The 27651-nt window shown below is 38.8% G+C and overlaps 2 protein-coding genes across 2 annotated transcripts; both read left to right on the top strand.

Annotated features, from left to right (window-relative positions):
• The first annotated feature begins 13336 nt into the window (after positions 1–13336).
• Positions 13337–13516, top strand: LOC113188631 (small integral membrane protein 30-like). Its single transcript, XM_026397033.1, has one exon. It carries the CDS (start codon positions 13337–13339, stop codon positions 13514–13516), a length of 180 nt encoding a protein of 59 aa, XP_026252818.1.
• Positions 13517–20905: 7389 nt separating this feature from the next.
• On the top strand, positions 20906–27099 carry LOC113188634 (interferon-induced protein with tetratricopeptide repeats 2-like). Its single transcript, XM_026397040.2, has 3 exons — positions 20906–21132; positions 24630–26163; positions 26296–27099. Exons 1-3 carry the CDS (start codon positions 21128–21130, stop codon positions 26380–26382), a joined length of 1626 nt encoding a protein of 541 aa, XP_026252825.2. The 5' UTR covers positions 20906–21127; the 3' UTR covers positions 26383–27099.
• Positions 27100–27651: the final 552 nt, after the last annotated feature.

The raw sequence follows: 27651 nt of genomic DNA on the forward strand, positions 1-27651 counted from the left end.
GAAAAAGAAAATAAAGAAATACATAGGGAATTTTGATTTTGTCCACAATTTCTTAAATACAACACAAAAGCACAACCATAAAAGAAAAAAAAATCTTCAAAATACAAAAATTGTACTTCAAAGGATACTTTATAGCTACAAGATACCACTTTCTACCCACTAACTTGGCAATAATAAAAAAGATACATAATAGCAAGAGTTGGTACCGATGAGTGGATATTTGAACCCTCACTGCGTATGGGAATGTAAAATGATGTGGCTATTTTGAGAAATAGCCTGGCAGCTCCTTAAAATGTTAAACAGAGAGCTGCTATATGATCCAGAAATTCCACTGAGAAATGAAACATTATGTGCACATAAAAACTTGTAAAAATATTCATGGGGGTATAACTCATAATAAAAAAGTCAAAACAACCTTATACCCATCAACTGAAGAATGGGTGGATAAGCTGTGATGTGTCAGTACAATGGAATATTATTCTGTAATTTTAAAAAATGAAGTCTGATGCAAGCTACATGGATGAACCTTGAAAACAGCATGCTGAATAAAAAAAAAAAAAAAAAATCCAGACATGAAAGGCTACTACACCATTTATATGAAATGTCCAGGCCAGGCAAATCTGTATACATGGAAAGTAGATTAGTAGTTGCCTAGGGATGGTGGAAGCAGGGGCAGAAAGTGGGGTGATGATTGATAGCTGGGTATGATGGTGCATGCCTGTAATCCCAGAGGCTTGGGAGGCTGAGACAGTAGAATCACAAGTTCAAAGCCAGCTTCAGCATCTTAGTGAAGCTTTAAGTAACTCAGTGAGACCCTGTCTCTAAATAAAATACAAAAAAGGGCTGGGGATGTGGCTCAGTGGTTAAGTGGCCCTGGATTCGATCCCCAATACCAAAAAAATAAAAAATAAAAAAGGTTGACAGCTAGAGGATGGGGGGGGGCGTTCTTTTGGGGGGGAATGAAATGTTCTAAAATTAATTGTGCCAATGGTTGTACAACTCTGTAAATTACACTGAATTGTTCACTTTTAATGAGTGATCTGTATGGTATGTGGATTATATCTCAACATGCTGTTTTTTAAAAAAACTTATAACATGATAATATGTACTCCTTACCATTTAATAGGACTTAAAGCTCAATCAAAAATGGTCAAGGGCTGGTCTTCGTGGTGCACACCTGTAATCCCAGCTACTCAGGAAGTTGAGGCAGGAGGATCACAAGTTTGATGCCAGCCTGGGCAACTTAATGAGTCCCTGTCCCAAAATAAAATTTAAAAAGGATAGGGGATGGAGTTAAAAAAAAAAAAAAAGAAACAACTGAGCACTTTACCAAAGAAGATACTGAAGATAATATTTATGAATAACAAACATGTGGAAACATGCTCAACATTGTTAATCATCAGGAAAGGCACCCTATCTCTAGGGGTTCAATAATTTTAGTGACTATCCTGCCTCCCAGGAAGCAATTTAAAGGTTTGCTTCCTCCTTCCTTCCTTCCTTCTTTCTTGCCTTCCTTCCTTCCTTTTCTTTCCTTTTCTTTTCTTTCTTTTCCTTTCCTTTTTAAACTGTAGTAAATCAAAGGGTTGTGGACATACAATTGAAACTACCCAGTAAAACAAGTCACAGAGAGAAGGGAAGATGAATGGATGGAGTTTTGGCAGCCAGGATGCTCTAGGCTTTGACCTGTGAAGGAAGAAGCAAGGGCTACTTCTATTCCAAGTGTTCCAGTTAGTCTTGTCATGAAAAGCAATGGTGGCTGGCAGTGGTAACCCCTAGCACTGGAAGAGTTCTAGAAATTATTGAAATAAAGAAACACACATTAATTTGGAGCAATAATTGCCCTTCATTCTCATTGGCAATGTTTGTGGACACCCACTAAAAACCTAGCCTTGAGCTGATGAGTGAGGCCAAGGCTTCAGTGCCCTCCCATGCAAATGTAACTGGGCATGATGCCCAACCCATAAATCATACCCAAAGGCCTTCAGCTGTGTGTCATCTACCAACATAGCAGGGCCATCAGAGTGTTCTTGAAATGTGAATCAGTGTCTAACAGCTAAAAATCAGAAGCATACAAATAAAAATATGTAATTCTGACTGCTCTTGAAAAACCTAAATGGCAACTGGGCCCTCGCTGCATTCGAATGACAACAATGTGCTGAGGAAAAGTCTCTTCAACAAGAGCTCTGGTGCTGTTTGAAGTGCCAACCCCTCCCACTCATTTCTGCCACATGCCAGGGGCCTGCACTCCAGCAGAACGTCATCCTACCTCTAAGAAGAGCCTAGACTGGCAAGGTTTGGATGCAGGCATGGTGTACAACCGCCAAAGCTCATGTTGAAATTTAATCACCACAACAATGTCACCTTAAAGAGGTGATTAGTACACACCATTGTACCAATTTTCCATGAAAGCTCTGCTTGTGAATCTATTCGTGCCTATAACACCAGAGTGGGTTAGGTGTTGCTGGAATGGGTTCCTCTGCCTTGTGTGCCTGCTTGTCCCTCTGCCACACAATAATGCTGCAGGAAGATTCTTCCCAAGTGCCAATGCCATGCTCCTGGAGTTCCCCGTCTCCAGAACCATAATCCAAATAAATCTGGTCCTTATAAATCAGCAGTTTCAGTTATTCTGCTAGAGTAGCAAAATGGACTGAGACACAACCATATTTGTATTTAAGTTTGGGATAGTGTTTATAATGGCTTGAGTCCAAATGCCTGTGGTTCTAATCCTCAGAATAATTTAATGAGATAGATGCTACTGCTATGCCTATTCCAAAGATGAAATAAAGGAAGTAAAGAAATGTCAAGTAACATGCACAATGTCACACAGTCTGTCCAGGGAGGAACTAAGATTTTCTCTGGGTAACCTGACTCCAGAGTTTGTGTGCTGAACCAGAGAGCATATGAAATCCAGGGTATTCCTCAAAGAGCACCATGATATCTAAATGCAACAAGGTCCTAGATGTTGTAAGCACTCCTCAGTAATTAAGCAGACAAATAGTCCTTTGTATTACAGTATCTTGGTGCTCAATTGGCTCTGTCTTGCCACATGGTCAGGGTTGAATATAATAGCCAATGGCTTCCAGCCTCAATATTTGTGCTCTGCTCCAAGAGCACAGAAGCCCTGTCCAAAACCTGCCAAGAGGAAACCTGCCAAGAGGAAACCTGCCAAGACTCTTGCTCCTCAAAGTGTGGTCCACTGGCCTTCTATATCTGCACCACCTAGGAACTTTAGGCTCATATAACTAACCAACTTCTTTTAGGATAATACATGTCTTCCTTTAAAGTTATTGAAGTCATATGGAGATATTTACTTTGGTCTCCTTGTCAGCACTGTGCCACATGACATTGAGTCCAGTCATGGGAAGGATGTGTAATCTATTCTTCCCCTCTTTCTGGGCATTTCCCTTCTTGCCACCCAAATCTTTGCTTGTCCAAGCTAGAATCAGGGAAGATGGGATAAAGGGATGGGAGTTCATCTGTTGGTTTTACATATCTGTACTGAGAACATAAGTATTTTCAGTATTCTCTATGGGCAAGCACATAGTTACTATCTCTCATTTGGCACACACACCATTGTACCACATTTTCCAAAAGAAAAATCATAATACACCATCTGATAGCTGCAAATCACCTTGCAGACAATCAAGTATTAAGTCAACAGGACTTGGTCTCTGGTGATCCTTCCTCAGTCTCTCTCTCTCTCTCTCTCTCTCTCTCTCTCTCTCTCTCTCTCTCCTTGTCTCTACCTGTTCATGGTCTAAGATGCCTGTATGAGCTCACATTGAGCAAAAGGTCATGGAGTCTCAATCTTTTTTCCTGTCTAAATCACAGATTTTCTAAGACAGCACCTGGATTTTTTTTTTAAGTATTGCCATCCATCAAGTGTGATCACTATCCAAAAGTTTACATGCTTGCTATCCAGAGTGTTCCATGGACCACCACAATGGCACTACCCGGGAGTATAAGAAACTCTGATCTCATTTCAGACCTATTGAATATGAATCTTCACATCAACAATATCCCCAGGTGACTCACATGAAGAATGAGGAGCACTCTTTATAGGACTCTAATTCAGAGATTCACCAATATATAGAATAGTTTCCCCATATTCTAGCAAATTGCATTAAGACCATTATAAATTCTTTGCTCACATTTGATCAGAAATCCTAGGGACCTGTAGTCTAGGATCTCCTTTTATTTGACAATCACTTTTTGTCAAGGGACAATGTTTACTGCCAAGCCACTAAATGCCAAGAACATCTGCAGTTAAATATTAAGTCACTTTAAAGCTGCCAACATACTGCTGTTGACAGCTGAGGCACAAGAAAAGACAGGCAACAAGAGCTTCCATGAAGTTTCCATAAATTTCCTCATCCTTTTCTCCCTGGAACTGTTCTTCCCATATAAAATAGGTATCATGTTAGCAGAGCAAATTTGGCCTTCACTGTCTCTTCACTTCCTACTAATCTTCCCCCTCCTCTTCTTCCTCCTCCTCCTCCACCCCTACAATGTCCTCAGTGAACTGTCAAGTGAAAAACAAGAACATTTGATCTAAAACACTTGCGTGGCATTCATGAAGCCCTGGATCCCATCCCCCAGGACCGAAATAAATGAATGAATGAAAGAAAGAAAGAAAGAAAGAAAGAAAGAAAGAATAAATAAATAAATAAATAAATAAAATACCATATACTTGACTTATTTGCCTGCTGACTCTCTCTCCCATTAAAATAGTATTTCATGCAAGCAGAGATTTTTAACACTTTGTTTTTTACTATATGTTCAAAACCTAAAATGGTCATTACATACATACAGTAAGCATTCAGTGAATGTTTATAAAATGACATAAATGAATGAATGAAGCTGGCAACAAGGATGTAATAGTCAAGGGGTAGGCTTTGTAAACATGGTTAAATCTGTTAGCTTCTAGTTGTAAAATTTTGGGCAAATTTCCTGAGTCTCAATTTTCCTATCTGTAAAATAAAGCTAATAATGCTGACTTTGCAAGATGCTGTGTAAATTAAACGAAAAATATGTGTAGTGCCTGACATGTAGTACACTCTCACTATGACTATTTTTTTTACATTAAATTAAAGATCTTTTTCCAGAGGGAAGCCTCCTGGATGGTAGCAATGAGGTGAGTGGTGTCTCCCCAAAGCTGAGCATCCCAGAAGCAATATTCCCCCCCCCACCTGCCCCCCATGGCCTCATGGCGGGAGGGGGCACAAATTCCCTGTCTCAGTGATTGAATCCGCCCCCCACCTCCAACCCCCTTGGCTTCCAAGGCATGGAGACCACAATGCTCACTTTAGGGGACAGTGGATGTCTGTGCTAGGGAATTCCCAAAGGACTAATGTCACAAATTAAATTAGAATGTAGGAAACAAGGCTTTTTAAATCTATCGCCCCAACTAGGTAAACTGCCTACTCCAGCAACGGAGCAGCTATGACCAAGAGCGGCAGCCTCTCAGCCGGCTGCACCGGTTACCACGGCAGCCTCGTGACCGCTAGGTTGACAGCGGCCCCTCCGGACGCCGCTCTGTCCCGCTCTGGGTTCTGCTCCCTCGCGGCCGCGGGGCCCCTTCCCGGCAGCAAAGGACAGGTCCAAACCACAGAGGCGAGTCCTCAGACATCTCGGCCAGTCCTCTGCCTAGTGGGCAGAGGCACGGTGGGAAGAGGCTGAGAAAAGTTCATTGTCCTTAGCAGATGGGACCGAGGTGACTTGGCTCATGCAGCTTAGCCGACCCCTAGGTCAGGGAGGAGCACTCGGGCCGCCCACGGGCAGCCCACTAGGGGGCGCGCTGAGCCTGAGCAGGCTGGGGCGGCGCCTCCCTCCACCCTGCGCTCCCTGCGCAGAGGCAAGGCGTGCCAGAAACCCCAATTTGTTGTTTAAAAAGAAACACACAAAAAAATTGGAAAGCAGAGAAAATATAAAGGGGAAAAAAAAAAGCTGTTCACAGCTCCTGAACTCTGGAATTCCTATTACTATATTTAGGTGATGAGTTGCATTTTTTTAAAATTTATTTTTTAGTGGTAGTTAGACACAACACCTTTATTTCACTTTTTTTTTTTTTTTTTTTTGTATGTGGTGCTGAGGATGGAACCCAAGCTCTCCCACGTGCAAGGCGAGCGCTCTACCACTGAGCCACAATCCCAGCCCATGAGTTGCATTTTTAAAAAGTAAGAGCAGGTATCTGGATTCTTCTTCTGGTGTGTAGGGGGAGGGCGGCCATGGATTTTTTTTTTTTTAATAAATTGATGTAATCTCTGGATTCAGGGTCAAACATTTTGTCCCTTTCTAAAGGAAAGAGCCAGATGAGAGGTGGGACTGTGTGTCTTTTGGAAAAAGGGATTCTGCAGTGGGAAGCGCTGGATGCATTCCTGACCTTGTGAGTGTGTTTGAGGGTGCTGTGAAGAGATGTTAATGTTGTGTAAGTGAACACATAAATGGGTTATCAGGGAAGCAGGAGCTCAGGAGGCCACGGCCCTAAAGCCTACTTACACTTCTTTGACATATCAACAGACTCTTAGAACAGATGATTCCTAGCATTTTGACACCATGAAAAGTGGTGTTCTACCAAAAATCGTGTAAAATGGGGAGCAGAGAGGAGACTGAAGAAGGTGGAATGAAAGGCCAGTCCCTCATTTCTTTAAGATGGTCTATGAGTGTGAAGACTCTATAGGGCCATAGTGTAACACAAGGTCATGTGAGTGCTGGAAGTTTCTCCTCTTGCACACCGAAGGAAGGGTGAGAATTCAGTAACAGATTTATTAGGTGCAAGCAAGGAATGCTCCCACTGCATGAGAGGGGTCCCAAAGAGGGTCCCACCGGTGGCTCTCTGCGTAGGGTTTTTTTGTACTGTTTTGACTTTCACTGGAAAGTCTCTCTTGGTTGTTCTTTTTTTCTGACTCAATTGAAACTGTACATTTTCAATCTCTTATTTCCATAATGGGGTTGCTTAATGTCTTTGTCAAGTTGAGTTCATGTTATACTTGTCCCTGAAAACAAAAGAATTGCTTAGTTTCAAAACAGTAGGGTTGACTAATGTTAGTGTAATCAAGGACATCTGTAGCAATAACAGAATATATGGGCATGTAAGAGGGAGTGGGGCCTTCCCGGCAGGCAGCCAAAAACAAACAAAAAATAAGCAGTTAGCTTGGGTTTATAATCTAGGGTGTGGAGATCCCATACTCTGAGGTCCCCATTTCTCTCTGCCTATAAATAATTTATCTCCTGCCTCAAAAGTAAAGAAAATATAAAGGAGAAAAAAAGCCCAATAACAGCCCTTAAACTCTAGAATTACTGATGGAATGTTAGTACAATGAGTTACTTCTTCAGAAAAACAGCTGACTTCAGGATTCCTCTTTTGGAGGGTGGGATTGTTTTTTAATTTTGTTTTTATTAGTTTTTAAGAAAATAAACTGATGGGCTGGGGATGTGGTTCAGTGGTAGTGTACTATGCTTAGCATGCATGAGGCCAGGGTTCAATCACCAGTATCAAAAAAGAAAAATAAAGAAAGAAATTGATGCATTCTCTGGATTTAGGGTAAAACATTTTATCCCTTACTATAGGAAAGAGAAAGATGTGGGATGAGACTGGGTGTCTTTTGGAAACCGGGATTCTGCTGTGGGAAGAACGGGATGCATTTGTGGCCTTGTATGGGTATTTGGGGTTGCTGTAAAGAGGTGTTGATTTTGTATAAGTGAACACAAGCAGCATAAATGGGGTATCAGAGAAGCAGGAGCTCTGGAGGCCACGGCCCTAGAGCCCACTTATGTCTTTGAAATATCAACAGACGCTTAGAACAGATGATTAATAACATTTTGACACCATGGAAAGTGGTATGCTACCAAAAATAGTGTAAAATGGGAAGCAGAGAGGAGACCAAAGAACGTAGAGTGAATAGCTAGGGCCTCATTTCTTTAAGCTCTATACGTATGGAAAAGGTAAAGGGCCTTAGAACAAAGGCAAGACAACTACAGCCCAGGGGTTGAATGTAGCTGGCCATGTGTTTTTGTAAATAAAGTTCTATTGGAATATGCATTGTCCATGACTGCTTTCACACTACAATAACAGATTTGGGTAGTAGAAGCATTGACCATATTTTGCTCACAAAGCCAAAGGAAGTATTTACTTGACCCTTCACATAGTTTGTGACCCCTTGAACATCATTATAGCCACAATTCATGTTCCTTGAAACCTTGAGACACACAAGAGTATAGGAACTGGAGGAGATTGTATGCCAGCGACCCTTGGACAAAAATGCAGAAGCCCACTGAGGGATTTTTCAGTTATTTGAAATGTTTCAAAGTTTCCAGTGAGATATACTCTACTTAAATAATAAGTGTCTACAAAATAGAGGCAAGGATTGTTATGCCCTTGTATTCTGCCATATTTCACATATATGTTGCTTTGTATTGTCATTCAAAGAAAAGAGGAAACCTATCTTTGAATGCCCACATGAGAATGGAAAACATATATGGATGCCAGTCTTGTCAATCATTTGGGGATAATTAGATAAGATAGATAACCTCAATGGAGAGAACCAGTGACCAGGTTCATCTATGGTACCAGAGTCCAGGGAGGCTTCTGCGTTGGGTCCTCTTAAGGGCAGGAGAGGCTCAGATCTCAGCTCTGCTCAGTCCTGAAATGCAGCCGACAAGTTAGAGAAATCTCTGCTTTGAATGCCTGAGAAGCCGAGGTTCTTAATGTCCATACAGTATCTTGATTAAAATAAAAAGGGAGTTTTTTGAGAAATGTTTTTGGAGCCAGGTGCAGTGTCACGATCCCAGCTACCTGGGAATCTGAGGCCAGCCTGAGCAATTTAGCAAGAACCTGTCTCAAAATAATAATAATAATAACAACAACAACAACAACAACAATAACAGGGCTGGAGATATAGCTCAGTGGTAGAACACTTGTCTGGGATATGCAGGCCCTGGGTTCAGTCTCCGGTATTGAACACAAACCAAAAAAAGAAAAGAAAGTAAGTAAGCTTTTATTTGTCCCCAGGATGACTTAATTTGTAGATTGCTGCTGCTATTATTAGAGGACACTGCCCATGCTATTTCTTCTGCTCTCATTCCAGAAATAAGGAATGCCTTGCAAAGGCATTCCATCTTGGAAGGTCACTGCCAAAAGACTCACAGGACAGTGCCTGATTTAGGCAAAGAAGAAGTGATGAAAACTGGGGGGTTGTAATAATGAAAACTTGGCCAGGCTGAACTGTGTTTCCCTGAATTTTCTCCTTTCTATGTTTCCAGTCAAGGTGAGTCAGGACAGGCTTTTCTGTGTGATTTGAAGGGCACAAAAGAAGCAGTCGTTTTGCTTGTTCTATTTGAAAGGGCAGGCCTGGTGTTTTCATGGCTCATGGCTCATTATCTCTTGATTGCTAGACCTACAACTACCCCACCGTCCCCTGGATCCTCCTTCCACATCTCCAAATCATGGCCTAGGTATACAGTGGGTGAGAGGCTGTGAGAGCTCACCAGGTTCTCATCCATCACTGGAGGCTACAGTTCATTGTTGGGGCTCCAGCCTGTCCTTGTTCTTCACATTTCACCTTCTTCCTTTCTCGACTGCCTGCCTTGGGGACTTTGAGCTCTGGCATCAGACATGAAGACAAGAGCCTCACAGAAACTACTTAGTTAGCCAGCTTTCACAGTTGCATAAGACTAATTTCTTAAGAAATATGTTTATGTTCCTCCTGATGGCTCTGTTTCTCACCAGACTCTGACTAAAACACTATTAAAGATACTGAATAAAACCAGGAATTAGAAAGTTAATAATACAGTTTCATTTCTGCCAATTCTGATTGTCACATTGAGGAAGTTATATTATTCTTATAATTTCAATTTCTTTAAAGTACAGGAGTTTTACCAAGTGATCCTCTTACATTTCATTTCAGCTAAGACTATCTGGTGACTAATTCTAATGCATAGCTCTTTATCTGCAAAGCATGGAGATAACATTGTGACTTCATCTATTTTTATATGATATTTGACCATCAAATACATAGTTTGGGTGACAGTAATACCAACTCAGGTCAAAGTATTAACTTTTTATTTCATTATATAATTTTTAAGAGAATGTTAAGCTGAGGAAGGTTAAGATGTAGGTTGTGAAATGGATGGAACTGGAGACTATCATGCTAAGCGAAATAAATCAATCCCAAAAAGACAAAGGCCAAATGTTCTCTCTGATGTGTGGATGCTTACACACAATAAGGTGGGGGTGGAGGTGGGGTGGAGGGAAGAATAGAAGTTCATTGGATTAGACAAATAGAAATGAAAGGAAAGGAGCAGGGATAAGAATAGGAAAGACTGTAGAATGAATTGGACTTTCCTAAGCTCATATATGAATACACGACCAATGTAACTCCACATCATGTTCAACCTCAAGAATGGTAAGTTATATTCCAGGTATGTACAATATGTGCAAATACACTGTACTATCATGTATATCTAAAAAAGAACAAATTTTTAAAATGAAAAAAAAAAAACAGGATTTGGAGAACTTCTGAATTGATGGCCATCAAGGTGCCATGCCACCAATTGAACATCTTGCTCCATGCATTTCTTCCATTTCACTGTTCCTGAGTTATATACGCCTTGTAATAAACTGGGAAATATTTTTAAAGTAGGTTGTGTCATCCTTAGCAATTAGCAAAATGCAAATCAAAACTACACTGAGATCATCTCACTCCTGACAGAATGGCAATCATCAAGAGCGTAAAAAAATAATAAAACTCGAGGAAGATATGGAGAAAAAGGAACACTTTTATACTGCTGGTGGGACTGAAATTAATACTGTCACTTTGGAAATCAGTATGGAGTTTCCTCAAAAGAGCTGGAGTGGATCGATTGTATGACTCATCTCTAACCCAGTCCTCGGTATATATCCTAAAGAATTTTTTTTTTTAAGAGAGAGAGAATTTTTCAATATTTATTTTTCAATTTTCGGTGGACACAACATCTTTATTTATTTATTTAAAGAGAGAGTGAGAGAGAATTTTTAAATATTTATTGTTTAGTTTTCGGCGGACACAACATCTTGGTTTGTATGTGGTGCTGAGGATCGAACCCAGGCCACACACATGCCAGGCGAGGGAGCTACCGCTTGAGCCACATCCCCAGCCCTATCCTAAAGAATTAAAGTCAGCATACTATAGTGATACATGCATACCCATGTTTATAGAAGCATAATTCACAATAGTCCAACTATGGATTTTGATGAGTAGATAAAGAAAAATGTGGTCTATATACACAATGGAGTTTTACTCAGTCATAATGGAAAATGAGAGGTTTTTCAAGATGGCAGAATAGAGAAAGTCACTTTCCTGGCTGCTCCATGGCATGAAACCAAGAAAGGAGACAGGCAGCTTCTCAGCAAGTGAGGTATTAGAACCTTCAGGGGCACTATAAGGTTACAGGGTAGAAACTCCACTGCCTCAGATTCATACTGTTAGATGGGTAGACAGACAACAACATGAAAGAGCAAGGAAACAAACTGCCCCAAACCAAACAAGATACTCTAATAACAGAATCCATTGACACCACAGTGGAAGAAACGTTGGAGAAGGAGTTTAGAAAGTATGTAGTTAAACTGATCTGTGAAGAACACTATAAGGAGTGAAACCAGAGAGAAAATACAGAAAAAGAAAGTTCACTCCAATACAGAGATAGAGATTCTGAAAAAAATAAGCCAAGCAGAAATCCTCAAAATAAAGGAATCGATAAACCAAATTAAAAAATTCAATTGAAAGCATCACCAATAGACGAGACCACTTGGAAGACAGAACTTCAGGCAATGAAGACAAAATATGTAAAATTGTAAACAAAGTTGACATGGAGGAGAGATGTTAAGAGACCATGAACAGAACTTCCAAGAAATATGGAATAATTTGAAAGAGCAAATTTAAGATTTACTGGGATAGATGAAGGCTTGGAGATACAAACCAAAGGAATGCACAATCATTTCAATGAAGTAATATCAGAAAATCTCCCAAGCCTAAAAAATGAAATGGAAAATCAAATACAGTAAACTTCCAGGACCCCAAATGTACAAAATTATAGGAGACCCACACTAAGGCACATTATTATGAAAATACTTAACATACAGAATAGGCATAGAATTGTAAAAGCTGCCAGAGAAAAACAATAGGTAACCTACCCAGATCTCATTTGATCTCTCCACCCAGACCCTCAAAGCTAAGAGGTCTTGGAATAATATATATCAAACTCTGAAAGAAAAATGGGTGCCAGCCAAGAATATTATACTCAGCAAAATTAAGTTTTAGAATTGATAATGAAATTAAAAACCTTCCATGGTAAACAAAATTTAAAAGATTCACAACTAGAAAAGAGATGTTGATTGTTATATCTTGTTGATATATAATATATAATATATAAGCCTGCCCTATAAAACAAACTCAATAAAATATGAAGAAGAAATAAAATATAAAAGTGAAAACCAGCAAAGAGAGGAACTACACTAAAAGAATAGTTAATGTTTCTCGGGGAGTTATATAACAAGTTACCTTTCCTTTTCTCAGTTATTGAATAATTCTGTATCTATGCTAAAAGAAAAAGAACAGCTCACAAAACAAGCCCTCTCCATAGCTGGATTGACTCCAGAGCTAAAATCCAAAGCAAGAGTGGCTGAGATTTGAGTCACCGTGCGCAGAGGATCTGTAAACAAGACTTACCAGATCAGCCTTTCCACTTCAGTGTGTCAGAGAGATGTGGGGGAGAGCCACTAACACTTATTGACATCTAGCAATTTACCAGGTGTCAGTCGTGGGGATTTTCTTTTATCTAATTTAATTCTTAAAATAAATGTTGTGATAGGAAGCAGAGAGAAGCTAAGTAACTTTCCCAAAGCCACAGAGCTAGGAAGTTGCTCCCCCAAATGCCCAGTTTTTTGGTTTTTTTTTTCTATTTTTAACTTCAAAGTTGGAGGATCTGACAAGCTTTTATTAATTTGGAATATCAGCAAAAAAAAAAATATATATATATATATATATATATATATATATGCACAAAAACAGGTTTCAAATAGTTTTTTATGCTTTGGAAAAGCAAATAATAATAAAAATTAATAAATAAATATCTCATAAAATCTGACTAATGTGAAAAATGTAAAGTCTTAAGCTTAGGTTAAAATAGAATAATGAAAGCAAGTAAAAATATATATATTGTGGATTCCTGACATGGATGTTTCTTGGAAGGAGGTGTAAGCTCTTAGCCTCAGCATGCAGAGCTCCAGAAAGGGAAATTTCAAGACAGAATTTTATATAAATATATCTTTGGAACCTCCAGCCCCCAAGATCTGAATGTTATGACCTCAGTTTCAACACAGTTGCTCTTAGTCCTCATTTCCTTGTTTTTGGTTTCAGCAGTTGTTGAAGCTGTAGGAGTGGGGGATGCAATCACTCTCTTGTTACATGTGGTTGTCAGCGCTGCATACATCTGTGCTTGCCTTAGTGCCTCTGCACGGAAGAGAAATGAAGAGACCTGACCAGATGTGACTTTCAAGGGCCTCCTGAATCAAACTTTGCCCTGAAAACTTTGGGGCCTTTTGAGGTTAAACCGGAGCATTGGTCTATAAAGTTCCCAACGAACAGTAATGCTTTCTCAGTCCTAACTAGTCTCTCATGAAACAGGAACAAAGAGTTAATTAGGTGGAAAAAGACATGTTTTCTTTATAACATAATAAACTGAAAAAAAATGCTGTCTAGATATTGTATTTGATGCTTAGTAGGAAAGTCAAAGAAATTAGATGGCTCAAATTTACATAAGTAGTAATTCACAGTTTCAGAATTCTCAAAGTACATGCAATAGGAAGAAGGAAGCTCTTACCTAGAATCTAGCAAATCATCTCGTCCATTTACCAGCACTACCTCCTGAATTATTGAGGAGTCTTTTTCTCCATGTTTTTATCAGATGTTTACTTTACCCCAAGTTAATATTGTACTTAAATATCAAATAGCCAAAAAATGAAACATTTACCTCTAGGGGAAAGAAAGAAAGAAAGAAAGGAAGGAAGGAAGGAAGGAAGGAAGGAAGGAAGGAAGGAAGGAAGGAAGGAAGGAAGGAAGGAAGGAAGGAAGGAAGGAAGGAAGAAAAGAAAGAAAGAAAGAAAGAAAGAAAGAAAGAAAGAAAGAAAGAAAGAAAGAAAGAAAGAAAGAAAGAAAGAAAGAAAGAAAAGCTTTAGGGAAGAAAGTATTCAGTGAATTATAGTGGCACCCCCTTCTTCACAGAAAATCTTAACTAAGCTTCTCCAGAAATCTTCATCATTATTGATTGTAGGACTATCAGCAAAAGAGTCTCTACAAAAGAGTTCAAAGTAGGTAAACGTTGTATTTTCCTATTGCTGTATTTTACTTTGCCATTGGCCTGGTGCTGAATGCCCCTTTATTAGTTTTTCACAAACTTTTATCCAGTATAGTAGTTTGTAGAAGTGTTTATAAATGCAAAAATGTGATAATAAAAAGACAATTCCTTTAACAAGGCCTCTGGCCTTGAGCTGGGCTTCACAGAGATGTCTACATTTCTAAGATAAGTTACCAATTGGGCTCCAAGGTAACAGCTGGCAGCGGGAGGAAAGAAAGGGGAGAAGAAGCTCTCCCCTTCTCAGGTGTTGTCCTTGAAGGGTTAACTTGCCCAGAACAGTGAAAGAAAAACCTGCTTTTAAGTGAACTTCTACAGACTGTGAACTTCTGAGTCCCTCCCCTTACATGCTGGGTATTAAGTGATGAAACTACCTGAACTCAGGGTTCAGGGGATTAATTGATTACAGCGAAAGAACCTGGCTGCAGCCAAATAAAACTGTTTTCTGCTATCTTCGGTGCCTTGCCTTGTCTGTCCCCTACTACAGTATGTACTCTAGAAATGGAGAAAAGATTTAATGTAAAAACAAAAACAATATAGTGACATTGGAAGGGTGAAGAGACTTAATATAAACAAAACAACCTATATATTAATTGAGTAACATTCCCATGGTAAGACATACTATAATAATATACACTCATTATGATGTCCAAAAAAAGAAATATACATTGCATATGTATATACACACACATAGGAAATACATAATTAAATATAATTATAATTAAATATAGTAGACTTGTTTTGTATATATATAAACAAAATATATGATTATATAAAGCTTATATTTTAGTATATATATATTGGTTATATATTATATTTATATTTATTATTATATTTATTGGTTATATATTGGTATATATTATATTTATATTTTATTGTATTTATATTGAATTTAATGCTGTTATTTAATTTACATAAAATTTGTAAATTTTATTAAAATGTAAATTTTATATAAATAAATATATTATTTTATATATTATATAAAATTAAAAGAATACATAAGTATGTTCTATATAAAATAAATAAAAAGAAAATATTGTGTTCTTTCATATGTATATACATGTTCATATGTATTGAAATATATACAGTGGAAATACACAGAATGGAAGAGATTTATATGAACAATAGCTTCTGGCTTTACAGTGGCTTGGGTAAAACACATTTGAGAAAATGGCTTGTGTGAAAGATCAGTAGCATCAGAAAAATGACTTGCCCCCAGAAAATAGTTGTCATTTTTTTACTATATCAATAGAAGTAGAACAGACCCAAAAAGGGAAATTAGAAGTGTTCTAAGAAGAACTGATAATGTTTTCCTATTTGGTACGATGTATGCATTTGAGGCTTCAGTGCTTTAAGAGTAAACTGAGACCTGGCTCTTCTCCACACTACCCTTTCTGTCTTTTTCTATGGCATGTTTTCTTCTCCTTTCCTCTTAGTTTATTGAAAGTTTAATATGATACATATTAATGGAATGATACATCTGGTCAACTTCTTTGACCCAGGAATTCTGGATTTTTTTTTTTTTTTTGGAATGCATTCTACAAAAACCCACAAAATTATATAAAGATATGAGTACAATGATATTAATCACAGATTGTAACAGTGATCATCTGAGAGTAACTTAAAGGCCTAGCCAAAGAGGATTCATTAAATATCAAAGTGAGTCTATTAAATATTAGTCTTATATGTATCATAGAAATACATATGTGTATGTGTGTATTTATCTTTGAATTGAAAACCCAAAATGCAAAACAGCATGAATAAAGTGTATATGTCTCAAGGTCAACTTTGGACATTTATTTAGTCTACATTGGTATATTTCTTATATACATACATTTCTTATTTTTTATAATTAGAGAACATATGAAGACAGGCAAAAAATTTAAAGAGATGGATAGGTAGCAAAGAAAAACACAAATTATTATGAAGACTCTTCCATAATAGTTAGGGAAAAAGTAAAAGTGCTTTCAGGCAACCAGGAAATGAAACATAAGAAATGACTTGAGAAATTCGGAAGAAGAGGAAGGGTGTCCCGGGGCTTTCTTGCTCTGCCTCCCACTACCTCTCCCAGTGTTAACAGTGTTGAATTTGAATCTCGTAGTCCTCCTTATCCAAGGCTTCACTTTTCATGGATTCAGCCACCCAAAGACAATTATGGTCCAAAAATATTAAATGAAAAATTACAGAAATCAACAACTGACAAGTTTTAAATATATATTTTTTAATAGTTTTTTTTTTTTTTTTTTTTTTTTTTTTTTGCGGACACACATCTTTGTTGGTATGTGGTGCTAAGGACCGAACCCCGGGCCGCAGGCCTGCCAGGCAAGCACGTTACCACTTGAGCCACACCCCCAGCCCCGACAAGTTTTAAATTACACACCACTCTGAGTAGTGTAATAAACTCTTCCCACCATTCTGCTGTGTCCCAACCAGGACATGAATCATTCCTTTGTATGGTATATCCATGCAGTATACTCTTCCCACCCATTAGTCCTACTCTGTAGCTGTCTCAGTTAACAGATGGATTGACTGCCGAGGTTATCACAGTCCTTGTGTTCAAATAACCCTAATGGCCCCAAAGTGGAAGAATACTCATGATGACAATTTGGATATCCTGAAGACAATATTGTGCATAGGGAATGTATGCATAGGGAAAAAAATAGTACGAATAGAGTTTTGTACTATCTGAGGTTTCAGGCATCCACTGGAGATCTCAGAACATATCCCCCGAGGGTAAGGGAGATCATCACACTGCTTGCAGAAGTTTCCACTCCAAGTGGGGTCTCTCCTTGTCAGAGAGAACCTCTGTTTCTAATTTTGAGACTAGCCAGCTCAGGAACCTTCCAATTCTCATTTGGTACCAACTGAATCTGCTCATTCTCAGCCTGCCAAGGCATCTCATGTTGGTTCTGCTAGTTTCTGCTACTTTGGGCCATGACCATATTTATATGTAAGTTATGGGATTTCTTCACCATGAGTTTCAGTACTGATGTAATTTGTGAGGTCTTTTTATACCGACCCCCTTTTCTCTGTAGAGTTCCAGGAGAAGAAGTAGATATTTAAAAACTGAGTTGTCCCAATGTCCCTTTTAATAGTACCATTTCTAAAGTGGGGTTTAATGGTCTATTTAGGAAAGCATAGGTGAATAATGACTCTTTTTTTTCTCTTTGCATCCCAGCTATGGTAATCCTAATTTACCCTTAAAAAATAAAAGACACTCATTCCAGTCAGAATGGCAGCTATTATGAAGACAAACAACAATAAGTGTTACCGAGGATGTGGGGAGAAAGGTACACTCATACTTTGCTGGTGGGACTGCAAATTGGTGCAGCCAATTTGGAAAGCAGTATGGAGATTCCTTGGAAAACTTGGAATGGACCCACCATTTGACCCAGCTATCCGTCTCCTCGGTCTATACCCAAAGGACTTAAAAACAGCATACTGCAGGGTCACAGCCACATCAATGTTTATAGCAGCACAATTCACAATTGCTAAACTGTAGAACTAACCTAGATGCCCTTCAATAGATGAATGGATAAAAAAAATGTGGCATATATATACAATGGAATATTACTCAGCAATAAAAGAGAATAAAACCATGGCATTTGCAGGTAAATGCATGCAGTTGGAGAAGGTAATGCTAAGTGAAGTTAGCCAATCCCAAAACACAAATGGCGAATGTCTTCTCTGATATAAGGTGACTGATTCATAGTGGGATAGGGAGAGGGAACATGGGAAGAATAGAGGAACTCTACATGGGGCAGAGAAGTGGGAGGGGAAGGGAGGGGCCAGGGGATTAGCAATGATGATGAAATGTCATGGACATCATTATCCAAAGTACATGTATGAAGACATGAATTGGTGTGAACATACTTTATATATAGAGATATGAAAAATTGTGCTCTATATGTGTAGTATGAATTGTAATGCATTCCGCTGCTCATATATTTAAAAAATAAAAGCAATTAAAAATAAAATAAAATAAAAACCCTCTTGCCTCAGGTTTTATAGGTGAAATGTCTTGGATAAGGAAACGCAAAAGAAAAAGCACATTAGTATATTTCAAATTGTGATCTTGCTACAGAGGAAATCATAAATAACCTTGATTTAAAAACCCAAGTGCCTATTTCTGATGGAAGGTAAATATTTGCTAAGTACTCATTATAACTCTTGGCCAAGATTTCCTCCTTGACTTGAAACTTTAGTCAGTTTCCTTTCTATTTTAGCCAGAGGCATCTTCTTAACTTGGCCTTGACTTTGGCCTGTAGAGTCCAGTTTTAGGAAAGAATCTTGGTAAGTCAGTTTATTAAGAATGCCCCTACTTTTAATATCCAGTTAAGCTCCTCTTTCCTAATCCTTGATATCCAACCAAGTTCCTCTTAGTAATTTTCCTTTTACTCTCTTACACTATCCATTGGCTATAAATCCACATTTGTGTTCAGAGTTGAATTTCATCTCTCTCTTCTACTGCAATAGTGTCTCTCCCTTATTGCAATAGTCTTTAATAGTCTGCTTTATTGTTTTAAACAAATACCTGCTGCAAAATTTCTCTTTAACACTATCAGGTTTGTATTAATTCCTGAAGTTTACATATATGCAAATTAAGGTTCAGCTCAAGTTATTATTAAAGGTCAAACAACTGGTAATTGAAGGAACAGATTTGAATTCAGGCATCAAGATTCCAGAAACAGCGCTGGGGTTGTGGCTCAGTGGTGGAATGCTAGCATGCATGAAGCCCTGGGTTCGATCCTCAGCACCACATAGAAGTAAAATATTGTAAGTGTTGGTGAGGATGTAGGGGGAAAGGTACACTCATACACGGCTGGTGGGACTGCAAACTGGTGCAGCCAATTTGGAAAGCAGTATGGAGATTCCTTGGAAAACTTGGAATGGACCCACCATTTGACCCAGCTATCCCTCTCCTCGATCTATACCCAAAGGACTTAAAAACAGCATGCTATAGGGACACAGCCACATCAATGTTTATAGCAGCACAATTCACAATAGTTAAACTGTAGAACCAACCTAGATGCCCTTCAATAGATGAATGGATAAAAGAAATGTGGCATATGTACACAATGGAATACTACTCAGCAATAAAAGAGAACAAAATCATGGCATTTGCAGGTAAATGGATGCAATTAGAGAAGATAATGTTAAGTGAAGTTAGCCAATCTTAAATAACCAAATGCCAAATGTTTTCTTTGATATAAGAAGGCTGATTAATAGTGGGATAGGGAGAGGGAGCATGGGGTTAGAAATGATGGTAGAATGTGATGATCATTATTATCTAAAAGTACGTGTATGAAGACACAAATTTATATGAATATACTTTGTATACAACCAGAGATATGAAAAATTGTGCTCTTATGTGTAGTAAGAATGTAATGCATTTCACTGTCATATATAAATAAAAAATAAAAATAAATAAATTCAAGGTAAAAAAAATATTGTGTCCACATAATACTAAAAAAAAATAAATATTTTAAAAAAAAGATTCCAGAAACCAAGCCCAAGCATGTCACCACTAACTACACTTTACCTAATAGCTTAATTAAGACAACTTGATAGCTGATGAAGACATCTCAGTTTGGAACTACTTTAGAACATAAAAGTCTACTTGAGAGGAGGCATTAAAGGTAGGTAGGATCAATGGAGGTATTTGGCAATAAGACACACCCATGGGCTATGAGGTTTGATCCATCATAGGGCCAGATATTGAGAACTTGTACATATGGTGGGAACTAGATTCCAGGATATAGATCCATGAGATTTTAGAGTCACAGATTTTTATACTGAGAAAGGCCTTTGAAGGATCATCCAGGCTAATTAGTTTATTTCTCTGAGAATAAAAATGAGGCCTGCTTTATGATTTGTCTGTCAAGGCAGTTGGTGACAGAGCCAGGAACTAGAGTCAATGCCAAAACTCGAGAATTCCAAACATCCAACAGTGAGAGCAGATACTCCCTTTGCAGCCATCGTGTGCTGGGGTCCATTTTAAGGCTCCACAATAACTTATTCATGTGAACTCCTATTCTCTTTATAGATGAAGAATGGATACAAGTTTATACAAGTAGTGAATGGCAGAGCAGAAATTGGTACCCATGCAATTTAGATCCAGTGTCTTTGATCTCAAGCACAATGAACAAATGAGAATGTAAGAGTCAGACAGACCTGAACTTCCCTCCTTGGGCAGGCAGCATAAGCTCTCTGAATTATTGATTGATTGATTGTCTGGAGATTAAACCCACGGGCACTTAACCATAGCACATCTTCTCTTATTAATCTGGTAAATGAATAAGTTGAATGAAGTCCTGAATGCAAATTTTGATCACTATTAACTAGTGGTGACATTTCTCCAGAAACCATCCTAGTCCAATGGTTATTTTTAGATTTACACTTCCCCCATGGCTACATTCCTGATCCTCCCTCTAGTAAATTTCCCTTTGCCTTGCACACATTTCCTCCAAACACTCCATCCCAGTTGAGTCCCCAACCAGAAAAATAAAAGCTCTCCCTGTGAAAGTCTCCTTTTCCTACAGCAGGAAACCAGTGTAGATGAAAGTTAGTAGTACTTGCCAGGAACAAGCTCCATTTCATATTTGCAAATACACATAAAGGCACCCTTCATTAACAGCGCGGGGCTTCCTTTCCTCTGGGCTCCGCAGTCCCCTTAGGCAGAATTCTGAACAGCAAATCAGCCTTCGCCACAACACTGCAGGACCGCAGGGCAGCGACCATGAGGTAAAGGATTTTTTTCTTCTTTCTTGTATTGATTCCTTCAAATTACGTCTAATGCCATTGAAAATCTCAAAGCAGATTTTCTCAAGTGCTAGATTTTGACATCTGGTTAAATATGCTGCATGCCACAATCCAAAGAATGATCCCCCCCCCCCAAATCTGGTATTTTAAGTTCTGTGGCACATCTGGGCTCCTAGAGGCTTCCCCTAAAGGAAGCTTTTAGAAATCCTAAACTGGAAGTGGCCAGGACCGGGAGCTGGCAGGAACATCGCGGTTGTTGTTGGCGGAGGGGGAGGGGCGGGCTATCCGAATCCCTCATCGTCGCCACGTCTTCAACAGTTAGGAATACAAAAGCGGCAGAAATGTTCTTTCAGGCTCTTGTTTTTTAGGTTCTTCATCTAAAAGGCAGCCAGAAGCATAGGTTAGTTCATTATAATTTTTCAGAGTGGCGTACTTCTTTATCAGAGCTCAGCGCTGCAGCGCTGGTAGGGGATGAGCTGATTTCGTTGATCAATTCTTTTTCAAGGAACCGCAGTCTGTCGATAAGCAAGGATCCTCTCTCTCTGAAGTCCCCCAGAGCCTCCGGAGAAGCTGGGCGTGACTAATCCCAACACCCATGCACTCCCTTTCTGTTTTGTTTTATATCTTCAGTGGTCTTTAAAAAGTAAAAGGACAAACTAGAATCCTGAAAGATTTTTCTCAGGATAAAAATACAGAAAGCACACAAAAGGAATGTTGAGAAATTACCATCAAGTATAAGGGGAAAATTCGTATCGCGCCTAATATCACCAACCAGAAAAAAAAAAAAAAACTACATATATGCATGTGTGTGTGTGTGTGTATGTGTGTGTGTGTGTATTACTAAGTGAAAAGATAAGATTAAACTGTGATATACATCGTCAACTTTGAAAATTTTTCAAAAAAAAGTTGTGCGAGTATATGTATCTATGGATCTTTTTTCTTCTTTCCTTCATTTCCTTCCCCTCTCCTTTCTCCTTTTTTTCCCCTCACCTTATACCAGATTCATTCTTTTTCAGTTTCATCAAATGTATACATTCACACCATTTAAATAGTCAACATGATCTATAAAATGTATGGAAAATAGCAGCCCCCCACCACCTCCATTCCACCCTATTTCCCATTCTCTACAGGTTATTATTTACTGTGTAAGTCTTTTAGTGACTGTTTTGTAAAATACTTAAATAATATGATTATTGGTTGTTCTTGATTTTTAAGATTTTAGGCACTATAAATTGGTTTTCTAACGTAGAACTTTCTTTAAACACACACACACACACTTCTGCAGCACTCTGTGCTACCAATACCTGAGCCTTTGGAGAATTCTGCATTATACATTAGGTTGCTTTTTAAAATTTTTCCCATGGCTGGTAGATTTACTTTTCTTGGATTTGGTGAGCAATTACTGTTTGTCTAACTCATTCAGAGTCTTCAAGTTTTTATTGTATTTTGTACTCCTCTTTTTTTCCTTGTGAATTGAAGTCTAAAGTGAATTTTAAGGAAGGAACTAGAGTAGTATCATGTTCAATTGCTTGTCCTACAATACTTTAAAATTTTTGTTTTGGGGGGCGGTACCAGAGATTAAACTCAGGGGTGCTCAACCACTGAGCCACATCTCCAGCCCTATTTTGTATTTTATTTAGAGACAGGGCCCCATTGAGTTGCTTAGCGCCTTACTTTTGCTGAGACTGGCTTTGAATTCACCATCCTCCTGTCTTAGCCTCCCCAACACTGGGATTATAGGTGTGTGCTACTGCACCCAGCTTTTTAAAATATTTTTATATAGAACATCATCTAGGTTTTTAAAAAATTTAAACAATTGTAACTATCTTTGCCGTGAGCCTCCTTAGTTCATTAACCTTTCAGTCAACTGGTGTTTAAGCGGAGAACTGAAAGCAATAGAAGATATGTCTTAAGAGACATATCAAGGAATTGGTGGACATTAGAATGGAGACATTGCAAGGAATTGGCTTATAGGACTGTAGGGTTTGACAGCCTTTTGAAATCCATGGGACAAGCCATCCAGAAAGGCAGACTGGAACCCTGGGGCACAGGCTGTAGCTGTGTCACAGGCAGTATTTCTTCACTACAGAAGGTCAGCTTTGCACCTAAAGCCTTTCTATTGATTAATTCAGGCCTGTCCAGATTATTTAGCACTCTCTCTCTTACTTAAATTAACTACCAATAAACTTTAATCCTATCTACCACATACCTGCATAGCAGCACCTAGATTAGTGTTTGAATGAATAATTGGGGACAACAGCCTAGCCAAGTTGACATATCAAAAGACCATCGCAACCTTTGATTGAATAATTAATGTTTTGTACATTCCTAAAATTCAAGTTTTTATGTCTAAAATACCTATTAAATTTTGTAACAATACCCTACAAGTTCTAGTCAAAATATTCTTCAAGTACTCTTGTATGAGAATGCCCAATTCACCATATTCTTGTCAGATTCGATTTTTAAAAAATTGTAAGTGAATAATACTGTTCATTTAATTTGCATTTCTTTGATTATCAATGACCTTTTTCATATATGTTGGTAAATTTTAAATGACCTGTTCACATTAGAATTTTCTTTACCATTTGTTAGAACCCTTTAGCTATTAAAAATGATGCTTGTATTATTTATTTTCTGTGTATAGTTTTCTCCTTGATTTTTGTGAGTAGAATTTTTGGTGTGTTTCTCATCTACTCCAGATTTCTCTCCTTCTCTGTAGGTAATGTGTCTGTTGTTTTTGTGGCTACAGGGAATTTGGCCACTAACCAGGGGGAAAGGGTAGTGGGCTATGGCATCAGGTGGTACCCATCCAGGTAAGGAGTACGAAGCATTTGAATTATTTTAGTTCTTGAATTTGTCCTATGAGCCAGCTCAGCAAAGCAAATCAATGGGGACAGTGACATAAATAGCTCTATCCTCATAGGCCCAACCTCAGATGGATAAAATACTCACTATGGAACAACCTAAATAAACTAATTTTCTATGCACACTCCATTCCTATAAAAGGACTCAGAGCATTCTCTCTATTCATACGCAGGTCATTGACTGATCTACAAGTATTTGGGCAGATTGGCAGAAGGGACTTGAACCCAGTAAATCGAGAAACAAATCTAACTGTGGTGGAAGGAAATGCTCTCCTGCACTTTTAGGTTGGCCTGGCCAGGACACTGAGCTAATGATTAGCTAGTTAGCTAGTGCTGTTCAGGGTGAGTGCTGGCTCCCCATGTTAGTGAGACAAAAATGTCTCCTTCCCCCATGTCTGGTCCATTAGTTAATTTTCTCTCACCACCTTGTTTGAGGCAGAATGAAAAAGAGGGCATGGGACTCAGAGTTGAGCTACTAGTATTTGAGAATAATGAGATATGTCTCAAATTTCTCATCTTGTATCTGAGGTGTGATCAAGCACCCATGCCCCAAAAACACTGCCTCCTGCTACTGTTGCCTGTCATCCTCAATTCCTTCTTTTTCTTCCCCTGTAGTGAAATTGCCAAACATTCCTTGGAAAATATCTTACCACAACTGAAATGTCACTTTACCTGGAATTTATATGACGAAGAAAGTTCCTTACAGGATTTAGAAGACAGAGTTCGTGATCAGGTAGAATTTCTAAACACAGAATTCAAAACGATCATGTACAATCTGTTTGCCTATGTTAAACACCTCAGAGGCCAGCATGAGGTGGCCCTGGTATACCTTCGAAGAGCAGAGGAGTTTAATCTGCAGCAGCAGGGCCACCAAGGCACAATCAGAAGCATGGTCACCTGGGGGAACTATGCATGGATCTACTATCACATGGGCAGATTCTCAGAAGCTCAAGTTTACATCAACAAGGTGGAAAAACTCTGTAAGACATTTGCAAGCTCCTATAGAATCGAATGCCCTGAGATTGACTGTGAAGAAGGATGGGCACTTTTAAAATGGGGAGGAAAATACTATGAACGGGCTAAGGAGTGTTTTGAGAAGGCTCTGGTAGAGAAACCCACCAATCCTGAGTTCTCCCTAGGACTGGCAATCACACTGTACCGCCTGGGTGATGAAGCACCAACCGAAAACACCATTCGCCTCCTGAGGCAGGCCATCCAGCTGAATCCTAACAACCAATATGTTAATGTTCTCCTGGCTCTGACTCTTCAAAAGGTCAAGAACAAAGCCGAAGTTGAAGGAGACCAGTTGGTTGAAGAGGCCTTGAAGAAAACACCTTGTCCAACAGATGTACTCTGTAGCGCTGCTAAATATTACCGGAATAAAGGTTCCCTGGACACAGCTATAGAATTGCTCAAAAAGGCATTAGAATCAGTACCCAACAATGTCTACCAACATCTCCAGATTGGATGCTGCTACAGAGCAAAAATCAGACAAATACAGAGGTCAAGAAAGTGCACCACTAACGAGGAGGAAGAAAAACTACGGGAAATAATGAAAAATGCTGTGGATCATTTTAAAAAAGTTGTTGAATTGAACATCAACCTCCCCCGGGCCTGCTCGGACCTTGCCTGCCTGTATGCTATCACAGGCCAGTACGATGAAGCCGAGTATTACTTCCAGAAAGAATTCAGTAAGGATCTTTCTCCTGCCGAGAAACAAGTGCTCCACCTTAGGTACGGCAACTTCCAGCAGTACCAGAGGTTGAGTGACGACGTGGCCATCCACCATTACCTGGCAGGCTTGAACATACGTGGCTCATTGACTGAGAAGGGAAAACTGATCATAAACCTAAGGAGAATCGCCAATAAAAGACTCTCTGAGAATGCCTCAGATGCTGTGGGGTGGCAACTGTCCAGATTCATCCAGGAACTGAATAGAAAGGGGCAATCAACAGCTGGAGGCCCTGGGAGAGGACTGGGATGCCCATTGGGCAATCCGGCCTCAGATGCTGGCAGATTTGACCCTTCTGTGTCCCTGGATGGGAGGGGTAGGAATGAAACCTCAGAGGGTACAGGTGGGGCCCACCACCCAGCAGAGCAGAAGGCCCTCCAGAGACCTTCCTACCAGGTCTCTGCACTTCAGAGGGAGGTAAAGGAGACAGAGGCGTAGGAGGTCCTGTGTGTTAGTCTTGAAAGTGGGGTGGGGTGGAGGGGAGGCAGGCCCCAGCTGGAGAGAGCTGAGCAGATGACTGGGCTTTTCACTTGTTTCTCTCTCTTTCAGGTTCTGGGAATTCTCATGCAAATGCAGATATTTAGAATCAACTTTTCTTCTGTCATATGGATGACATATTGCTTTGAGATTATGTGACCATGGTTTATTCTCATTGTGTACCAGATTCCCCAAGAGATTCTCTGGCCCAATGCTCAGCACATTGGCTGGCACACAGTAGTCACTCAGTATTTGCTGAGAAAAAAGAAACTAGGACTCCCCTGGTGACTGGTCCCACCTCCTGGCTTCTTAAACTTCAAAATGGATTCTTTATAAATCAAAGTTTTCAGTGTTCAAAAAATAGAAATCATAAAATTGCCTCAATAATTCTTGAGATAATTAAAAAAAAATCTTAGGGTCTGGAAGTTGTATGTATGAAACAAAACCCCAAACTATTAATAAACTCAACTATATTACAATATATCTTGCATGAAGAGAATACCTTAAAAACGTCCAAAGGTAAATGACAAACTAAATGATAATATTTCTAAACATTACTAGGTTAAAAAAAATTAATTTCCTTAATATTGAAATAGTTCTTGTAAATCAAGACCCAAAAGACATCAGCCCAAGGGGAAAAATGGGCAGAGGTCACGAATGGACAGAAAATGAAAATAGCTTTTAAACAGATGAAAGGATTGTTAGTGTCATTCATAAAAAGCAACTTAAACCAACACTGCAAGTGAGGCTATTTCAGATCAGCAAGAAAAATCTCTTTCCTAAGAGTGTACTACCAAGGACATAGATAAATAGGCTGTATCATGTGTTGCTGTTAAAATAATAAAGGATATAATAGGAGGGAAATGGTTGATTGTCATTAAGAGCATCTGAATCTTTATATGTGTAATAAGAATTGTAATACATTCCACTGTCATGTATTTTTTAAAAAATAAATAAATAAAAAATAAAAAAGAGCATCTGAATCTTTGCCCCAGTAATTCCATTCATATGAATATTTGCATGTGCATGCAAAGACATGTACGTGGGTGTTCATGAAGCTTTGTTTATAAAAACAAAGAACTAAAAAGGACTGAAAATGACTAATTGGAGGACTTGTTAATTTGATTTTAACATTCCATGCATGGGATATCATGTGGCTATTGCAAATAATAACAATAAAGGAGTTCAAAATGTAAAAATATAGAACTCTTATCTCCAAGATATATTTAAATATAAATAGATAAAAGTACAGAAGTGTATATAGCATGTTAACATTGTTGGAAGGAAGGGAGAGAGAGAGGAAAGGAGAAATGAAAGAAGGAAAAAAGGCATATCACAACAGGCTCTATCATGTGTTGCTGTTAAAATAATAAAGGATATAGTAGGGGGGAAATGGTTGATTGTCATTAAGAGCACCTGAATAGGCAT

This window comes from Urocitellus parryii, chromosome 5, assembly GCF_045843805.1.
Source record: "Urocitellus parryii isolate mUroPar1 chromosome 5, mUroPar1.hap1, whole genome shotgun sequence".
Classification (NCBI taxonomy): domain Eukaryota; kingdom Metazoa; phylum Chordata; class Mammalia; order Rodentia; family Sciuridae; genus Urocitellus; species Urocitellus parryii.